At 38.3% G+C, this 9,828-nt stretch overlaps 1 protein-coding gene across 1 annotated transcript; it reads right to left on the bottom strand.

The window, feature by feature from the left end:
• Window positions 1-909: 909 nt before the first annotated feature.
• LOC120745946 (creatine kinase U-type, mitochondrial-like) lies at window positions 910-9,342 on the bottom strand. The gene is made up of 10 exons (XM_040051177.1): window positions 8,858-9,342; window positions 5,784-5,946; window positions 5,280-5,478; window positions 5,095-5,190; window positions 4,769-4,990; window positions 4,571-4,656; window positions 2,896-3,019; window positions 2,510-2,644; window positions 2,265-2,390; window positions 910-1,187 (listed from the first exon to the last, which is right to left on the bottom strand). Exons 2-10 carry the CDS (start codon window positions 5,921-5,923, stop codon window positions 1,071-1,073), a joined length of 1,245 nt encoding a protein of 414 aa, XP_039907111.1. The 5' UTR covers window positions 5,924-5,946; window positions 8,858-9,342; the 3' UTR covers window positions 910-1,070.
• Window positions 9,343-9,828: the final 486 nt, after the last annotated feature.

Below are 9,828 nucleotides of genomic sequence, written 5' to 3'. Positions count from 1 at the left end.
GGTTGAGGTTAGAATGTCGCGCTAACTTCAGCATGTCATTCCTTTTTATTCTCATTCATTCTGGTTGTTTTATTCCAGACATATTTTTATTTCTTGTTTATAGACAGAAACAAGTCTAGTCATCAGAGCGATGTGGACTCAGCGCTGTAAGAATAATAAAGTCTTCTTTGTGAGTTAAAGTTCAGGACAAGTAGGGTTCAGCACTTAATTATAGAGCTGTAAAGGTCATGACATTATTGCCCAATATAGCTCGTTCTTATTGAGTCAGCCAGCCACGACAGACAATGCTCCTCTTCCTCTTGTGTCTGGAAAAGAGAAGGAACTAGCAGAACGCTGGGCGGTCAAGTGTGAGCATTAACAATATTTTATAGTGCTGTGAGTTATACTTTAATCATTGTAACTCTCTTGTTTCTCTCTCTCTCTTTTTTTGTATTTGTGGCATTTTAGCTTTATAGTTAAGAAATTAGGAGCATGTCTTATTACATTATAGATACATATATATGATATTAATAAGATGTGATTAACAAACACCAATAATCTTCAGATATAACAATAAAAGTATTGAATTAATGTATAAAAAGTGCTATTTTATTGCTGTTTTCAGAGCAGGTTTGCTTGTTTCAGTTACGTTTTTATTGTTTGTAAATGTTTACTTTTAATATAGTTTTTATTAGCATCAGTTTTGGTGTTAGACTTTTTAATTGCTGTTATATGGGTGCATATTACAAAGGCAAGCTCTCAGAAAGTCAGTACAGGCAAAAGAAGTAAATTAAGGTCTCTGAAACTGAATGGAGTCAAACTATAAACAATGCTGAGTAAATTATTTTCCTTTGTTCACAAGTTACCTTTTTTGCAGTTACTGTCTAAAAGGCTGTTAATACCACCAAAGTTGTAAAAGCACCAACCAGTAACACAAAACTTAATTCATCATTGGAGTTTATTAGTTTTAGAAGTCGTGTACATGTAATGAATTTATTTTGCATGTAAGTTAGTACAGTGTTATACATGCAATAAACATTAGTTAAATGATCAGTGATCGGAGGATGCCCACCGCCCAGTCGAGGTGATTCTTACTTCCTGAACTGAGGAACCGGGGACGGGATCTTGATGTCCTGCCCCCTCTCCAGCCTCTTCTCACATTCAATAAGGTAGTTAACACCATCAATCACTAACTGCACCAGCTCAACCTGTGGATGCAACGTAGCCAGTGTCAACAATATTTTATTATGAGCATGTACAAAGTTATTATAAAGGTTGCCTTTAACTGTAACTCAGCGGTTCATCGCTACATGTATCTGATCCTGAAACTCTATTGGATATAACTGAATGTTACAAGTACTGATATCAAAGAGTAGCTCTTTTCACAAGTTGAAAGACGTGAAATAAATGAAATTGTTTTTTGTTATTTGGTTGGATAAAAAAAAACATAAAGCATTTATTTTTTAAATCAGTCCTTTTTAACTGATTCCATATAACATATGGCGAGAGTGGAGTTACAAACACAATCATAGTATTTATTTGTTGACCTTTAAACTAGTTCTAACTTATTAAGTGAAATACCAGAAAAACAACACCACCAATGTATGTACTTGTGAGGTTATAATTTGTGTACACTGCACAAAAGAAATAAGAAATAAAAGCATTGCAATATTAAGCTGAGCTGGATCAAACAAAGTCTGTGATGGCGTTAATATCAAACAAACAAAATAAAATGGATCTTAGCTTTTTCTTGAACTTTTTCTTGAAGTTCAGCTAAGATACTGTGTGTTTTGTTGATTGCCATTCTTTGCTATTAACCCCTCCAACACCAGTACACACCTGGTTAGCATTAACTGTACTGCAAAGGCTCATGTGACGCTCTGGCAAATTTAACTTAAACCTTTACACTTGTGCCTCCTGAGATTACCCTCGTCAGGCAGGGGCTTCCCCTGAGGCCATTTACAAACTTTGCCCCGTTTGGCCCAAATGGAAGTAACCACAGCACCCCACTATATCCCTGACCTTAAACACTAAGGTCCTTTCACAGCATTTGCCAAAGCCTGCAAAGACATTCTGCTCAGGAAAAAGCAGCCATTTAACCTTCACTGGCACACCCCTGCCTGGATTACAGATTAAAGAACAGCATGGGGTACAGTTATTCAAAGCTTACACCTGTTGTGCTACAAATGTCTGCTCTCCTCCATCTGACTCTGTTTCTCTCTGCCTGCTGTTCACTTTTGAGCTTTACTTTCTTTAGCTGTTGTCTTCATTCCCTGAGGATTTACCTCTGACTTGCCCAGACGGTCAAGGTTAGAGATGTCAAAGGTATCTCCGGTAGCGGCTGTGTCAACACCTCCCGTGCCTCTCTTCTGTAGTCTCAGATTATCCAGGATCTTTTTGAAGCGAGCATCCTAGATCATAAACACCAAACAAATTCAAGTTACTGTCAGATACACGAAGATTACGTGACATCATGTGCATGTGTTTGGAGTTAACGTGAGATGAACTGTTATTATGATTCATGAATTACCTTACTGAGGAGGGGCAGACGAATATGCACACCAGCCCGGAGTCCCGTGCCAAGATTTGAGGGGCAGGTGAGGATATAGCCCAGACGCTCATTCCACATGAACTCCCATCCTCTCTCCTGAATTAGATGCTCAACCTAGAAGTTAAAATAAATACTCAGATCTTAGTTCAGATCTCCGAACTAAAATCTTAGTTCGGAGATCTGAATTAATCTGAGTCTTTGTTTCTTGATTTTTGGTCACTCTGCTAAAGATTAGTTTATAGACTCACAGTCTTGTAGGCAGAAATGACAAAAAGACTGTGATAAATTGAATTAATAGATAAACATTTCACTTGAAAAATTCACGCTGGACCAACGATAACTCAAAGATAAAGAGATGTGTATACCTGCTTCAGCCCTCTGCAGAATCTTTCAAACACTCTTTTCATGTTTCCTCCCTTCTCCATGGATATGACCCTTGTGTGATCCTCTTCATTGATCCAGATCAAGAAGTTCTTCTCATTGTTGTGCCTGCGTGTCAAGAAAAAAGGATTAAACTCCAGTTCAAAACTATATTTATATTTTCTTGTTAAGACACCAGGGCATATAAGTGAATCAGTTTCAGTCACATTCAACATAAGAACAATTAAAAAAGCATATGTGAGGGAGAAAAACAACATTCTTAAAAAAGGAAATGGTGTTAAGGTTTGTAAAGGACAAGGAGAGATGCAAGTAAAGATGCTTTGAGGTTTTTTTTAAAAAATGTGATCTGAAAAGCATAATATGGTTTTAAGTCTCGACTTTAAGTGACTGATTTTGATTTTATTGGAGCTACTAGTACAGGTCTAAGAATACTAACAAACATGTATTATAAACTTTATGTTTATGAATGAAAAAAAATCCTGGAAAAAGAGTAGCAGAAATAAGGTGGCAAGATGGAAAATTTACACATTAAAAAAATCAGCCAGTACTAGGACTTATGCTACCAGAAAGCTGACATTTCATTCACTGGAGACAAACTACAGTTAATTGAATAGTTAAAATAGATGACACAGACTGACTCATTTTAATCATTCGTTCACAACAGACTTAATAAATAAATAAAAATTCAGTGTCTGTGCTGGGTTTTTTAAGTAAATTTCTTATTTCCTTAAAACTAAAGTGGTGCCTTTTACTATTTATATCATTTTTATTCGTTGATTTATCAAAAAGTTACACTGTCTCGCTTACCGCTATTTTTCTCTTTTAGCTAATTCTTTCTCTTAGATATATCTTCTTTAGTTTTCTCTTATTTTCTTTGATGGATTACTTGCTTCTCATTGATTTTCTGCAATAAATGTTAAGTGTTTTATGTATGTTGTAACTAAAAAATTATTTACTAAAGGACATATAACAGGATAACATCACATATCATGTGTCCAGTGTTTGATCATAGTGTACTGATGGAGCCTCTCTCTCACTGGTTCACGCCCAAAATGCATAAATAGTGATATAATCACTGACATTTTATATTGTATTATCTCTGGAAAATTACATAATATTACTTAAAATCCTTTGCTTTCCTCAGGATATTATCCCTTAAAAGTAAGCTATACGCTTTTGTCAGAATTTGGCGATTTTCTTAAAGTGACAGCTTATACCTAATGATGCCTGATGTTAGACAGTATCACCAAATCAATCTGTTATAATTAACAAAGTGGTACGTCAGCAAATAACATGTTGAAATTAGTGATGAAAAGAATTTAGAATTGCAATGCATGTGTGGTTGGTTGAGATTTTAGCTCAGCTCCAGGGGGGATGTAGGGCAGAGTGGGAATAGTTTAGTTTGAGTAACTGGGACACCTGTTGTGTATTCTCTAATCAACTTGTCCTCTTGAAGAGCACACAGACACCGAGAAGCTGCAGGAAGCAAACTGAGTTATCATTAATGCAGAGTGCACCCTGGAAGCTGGACGTGTCCAACATGTGAATACTATTCTTCAGTAAATCTCTAACTCGAATATCTCCAAAATCTAGATTTCTAGGTCACTGAGCTACAAAACCACTATATTCCTTCTAGTCTGACTGTACTCCTAGTCTTACCATATCCCACGAGCATCAGGCCAATCTCTGGCCATCCCAGCTGCCGTGAGCAGAGGTGACACAGGCTTATCAAACAGGAAGTGCTCCTGATTGGCCAGTATGGGGACACAGGAATCACGGGGACATTAGATAGCAAAAGAAATCAAGACAAAAAGAAAAATAAACCTTGCTTCTAAAAATGTGTAAATCTTCACTAACATCAATAAGCTGTTGCTGCTCTCTTTCAGTCATATCTCCCAAGCTGTAGTATCGACCAGAAAGGTCTCCCTTCAGGCCAGCCAGAGCCGTCACAACCACACGCTCCACTTCACGGCGCTCGGAGCGCGTGCATGCAGGGGGGAGGCTCAGTCCACGGATGCTGCGACCGGTACGAACACGAGATGACAACACGTAGCGCTCATCAAAAAATCCTGAGGTGATCTGAGGACGACAAAGCTTTAGGTTATGTTAGGCATGTAAGAGTTAATACACGGACTCATGGATGCTCAAGATGATGTGATGCAGAGAACAGAAGAAAGTATAACCTTGGAAGCGTCCAAGTCAGTCGGGTGCTTCATTGTACGAGGGTCATAGCCATTGTGTCTATCCTTAATAACAGGGTCAAAAAGCTCAGCAAACACCTGATTAAAATAAAAATGAATCAAACATATAATTTCCCATTTTATTCGGATGGAAGCCACATCAACAGTGTGCAAATCTGAACGCATACCTCATAGGTCTCCTCATCCCCAGCCACCATTCCCACAGTCTTAATAAAGGGGTGTCCAGGGTTGTCCACTCCAGTCTGGATGCACTGGTCCAGGGTCCAGTTGTTAGGTGTTGTCTTATCACTCAGACGTGCATAGATCCCTGGGGTCAAGGCTGAGGCCATGCAGTTGTTGTGTTTCCTCAGGTCAGGGAAATCAGCACTGTAAAAAGTTAGCAAGATCAAAATCAATGTTTATACAAATAATTTTCATAGCCAGGCTTGTAACCATCTAAATATTGTTTGAAATAAATTACTTGTCGTGGTGCTTTGGTTGTAATGGGGAAAAACAGTCCTTTTGCTATCTGCTTTTCTGCTATAATTCAAAGAGAGTTGTGCCAAGCGATCCTGCAATGTAGGCCTGGATTCATGCAATAACTTGATTGACCAGTTAGCTAGACAACTCTCAGTTTGATCTCCCTTCACTTTATGGCACCAATACACACATATACACTCGTTTTCAAGTACCTGGGTGGATAGAGCCGTCTCCTCTCAGCAGCTTCCATGTTGTCACTGAGTAGGTATCCGGATGTCAGCGTGCCAGCTCCCATGGCCAACATCACTGCCGTGTTACGGCCAGAAATCACACGGGTGAAAGAGCTTGCCATGCTTGTGAGGTCTCAGTTGTTATCTGGTAAAAGTGCAGATGACAAAGGTTACTCTTCGAGAACTTCTAAATTGTAATTTATTGGCCCTGGATAGTAAAATTCCAATTTTCAGTCTGGCGGACTAAGAAACGTGAAGTTGTGTTTGTGCAGGAATGTACTGCAGTTGAGTATTAAAATCCATAATGAATGTAATGTAATGGTTACAATCTCACTGGACTGTTTCAGGCCATGTCTTTCATGCACTACCATACAGCATGCTGAGTTTCTCGTTTAACGAATAGTGATGTGTCAGTCGCGAACGAAACTGCTCTTAGAGCCGCCTCTTTGAAGTGAACGACGTGAGCCGGCTCCCGTGGATTTTTTTTCTTTATCTCACCCTCTCTCTCGCACTTTTTGCGCTGGGAAGAGGGGGGAGGGGCGGTAGTTACACTCGCAGTAGCACAGGAACAGAGCGGGAGGGAGAGAGAGAGAAAGAGAGCCAGGGACAACAACGTCACATTAGAAAGGTATAGTGATCATCCACAACTATTTTCAGTTGCGGATGATAAAGGATTCAGAAAGTTTATTCATGCAGGCCCATATGTGCATCTTTTTGTTTCCATATTTTTTCATATTTATATTTAATTGTGTTGTGGTTTGCAGTGTTTTGTATTGTTTCACTTTAAATTTGTTTAAAAGGAAAACGCTGAAAATTTAAATAGTTAAAAGTTGAAATGTAAACAGGTGGTTTTTGTATTATATGAATTATTTATTACATTTTATGTGGAGTGAATAAATAAAAGTATATTTACGGTGGGCCCTAGAGACAAAGCACGTACAAACTCCAAAACACGTACAAACTCCAAAACACGTACAAACTCTGAAGCACGTACAAACCCCGAAGCACGTAAAAAACACAACGGAAGTGCTCCAGGATGCTAGGGGGCAGTGTCGAGCTTTTGTTACCTAGTGGCTACACAAGCCAGGAAGTACCAACGACTGGATTTGGTGTGCGGTAGTAACAGGTAAATGAACAATTTATTTTTTATTTGAATATATATGAGTGACTGTGTATAAATACACAAACAATACACATATGCTTTCAATTGTGTAATTTAAGTGATCTAGGTAGCTCTGTTTTGGAAGTTCAGTTAACGCTAGAAATGTGTTTTGGAGTTTGTACGTGCTTTGTCTCTAGGGGCCACCGTATATATTTATATATAAACATATATAAATAAAACCACAGGGTTTTTTTTTTTTTTTACATTAGTCATTCCTTTTGTGCATAATTTCAAATTGTTGTTCATAATAAATTAATTAAAGCAACAAAACAACCTGAAGACCCGGTTGGGAGTCGAAAGAGCCGGTTCTCTAAAAAGAGCCGGAAATCCCATCACTATTAACGAAAGCTGAACTTTACAGGCATCCTTCCTGAAGGTCACAGGTGGCATTCAGGGAAAGCGGATAATTGGGAATCAGATGGTTAAACCAGACAGCACTGAGAGGAGAGCAGAAAAAGTAGTTACCTCCACAGCTGAGCAGAATATTTGCTTTAATAATTTGTACAAGTCTGTGCTGCAGACTGAAGCTCGTCGTATTTTTCTGCATGCTGTCACAAAGTTCAGCAATCCCTTAAAGTTTACATATTAAATTAAGACGTCTTAACACATATTCGCTCTTCGTGAGTACATACTCAGACAAAACCACTAATAGCCTTAAGCTATGAACTGCTTAAGTAACAGATACGCCTGCAGTCTGTGCAATGGGATTACTGGTGAAGCATACAGCAGTTCTGATTGGTCACCCAAAGAGAGTCACTGTCTCAGGTGATCAGGTGATTTGTGATTGGGTGCCTTGACCATATTAATAATTGCCTAATAATGTTTTTCGTAGTTGCTTGCAAGACTCCTCAGTCTGTTAATCAGAGCTTGCAAAGAAGCACAGTTTATTTTATTTTTATGTATTTTTAAGATACTTATATGAAAAAAAAATATGATGGGTTAAAAATTATTTATAGCATTATATATACAACACACATTAACACGATATTAGAGAACTAGATATTGTAATCTGCAACTGTATTGTTGCAGATTACCTATATTACAAAAGTGAATTTCTTTTCTTGTCTGAAATTAGGAGTCACAAATCATATCATTTTCTCTCTCTCACGCACACAGACTGATAGTAAGTTAGTGAAGTTAAGCTAAACTGCCAGCTTAGAGTTCGGCTCATCCGTGGAAAACACATGATTCTTTCTCAAACAGGCCAAGCTTGCACAGGACAAACAGAAGAAAACATATAGGAAGAAACCAGACATTCTTCAAGAAACCCAAGAAAGACCAAGAAGTGGAGTAAAGGTCTTTAAGGCCACGTTAAAGTCAAGGAGAAAAGTTGGATTAAAGGGATTTCTCTCAGGGAGTGCATAGTAAGTAGAGTGGGAGGCACCTACACCTTTTGACCCTTGATAAAGACATACTGCTAAGTCTACAAATGGTTATCTGACTTATTTGCAGATTTTTTTAAAATAAAGAAATATAAAGTAAATGTAGGTGCAGGAGACATTGCTGGCTGTTTGACAAAGAATAACATTTAAGCAGAATAGTAGCAGATGGCTGGGAATAGAGGGCAGCTTAAGTGGTCTTAATGCAAGTGGCTGTGTGTAGACTATACTGTGTAGTGTAAATAATAATTTAAGGTAAAAGGATTCGAATTTTTTTTTTTATATCAAACAAAGATAATCAAAGTGTTTCTATTATAGAATAATAAAAATACATCAAAACTGTATCAAACTGAACTGAAAAAAAAATCATGTGATCCATAAAATAGTCTGTTAATGAATGTGAGAGCTACTGCACTTTTCCAAGTGAGGTGCATGAGCAAACAGGAAACACAAATGAGGAAAGGAGCTGAAAAAAATTCAGAATGTGAATTCTGGAGACAGAATCAATTACTTACCCTTTGATAGCTGAAGAGTGGAGGTAGCAGAAGATCCTGCAGCTCAGTCCAACGAAGCTCAACCTGCAGAGTGAGAGCAGACAGAAGAACAGGGATGGGATCAGAGGAAGACGGGGCCACTGGCTCAGGATTAGCCTCTCACTAGGCAACAGTCTGAAAATCCTCTTTCTGCTGTCAGTCATCATGTCTGTCTGCCTGCCTCTTTACACCAGCCATGGGTGCTTTCACGTATACATAAAAACTCACCTAGTCTTCCATACAAAGCTGAAATTTGCACCATCCCTCACGCACATGAATAACAAAAGCAAGCTAATCAATCAGCTGTAGTCTGCTTCTGCTGAAATATAGCTGTCAGGTTGCTGTATACATTTAATATACAATCAAAATTGTTTGCTTTGGAGTTTTTGTTAATCACATTTACTATTGTTGTTATAAATGTGCTCATTCTGGCACTGAGAGGCATGTTTGCCACGTGTAAGACAAAGTACAAAAGGAATATGTAGCTTATAGGACTGATTGAAAACTGGGGCACGGACATTTCACCTGTGTGGTTGGATATCTGCACGTCCTCAAAATGCTCTAGCATTTCCTGGTGATGCTCACTGGCGTTTTGCATTACTTAGTTTAAAGTCCAGCTTTGTTGTTGTTATTTTACGTGTGGCAAAAGCAAACATTTGCCATTGTACAATAAAAGTACTTGGATGGCTTAGTCAAATACACGGTCAAAGACCCATTTCTGTTAAACCTTTTAGACTACATATTCATCATTACATAGCGATTGTCTCTCCAAATTCAGTTCCCTTCTCTTTCGGCGTTACAAATTGTCACAGTGTTGTCATAAACTTCAACTGTCATCCATCTGTCCCTCAAAAACAGGAGTTGTGTTGGCTGATCTGCTATAAAATGCCCGCTGAGAGACAACTGCTTACAACCTAAAGCTGCTGCCCTCCCTCAGTCTGTTTATCCGCACT

The sequence above is a fragment of the Simochromis diagramma genome, unplaced genomic scaffold (genome assembly GCF_900408965.1).
Source record: "Simochromis diagramma unplaced genomic scaffold, fSimDia1.1 OVJJ01000131.1, whole genome shotgun sequence".
Taxonomy (NCBI): Eukaryota; Metazoa; Chordata; class Actinopteri; order Cichliformes; family Cichlidae; genus Simochromis; species Simochromis diagramma.
This window is presented reverse-complemented; position numbering and strand designations above follow the sequence as displayed.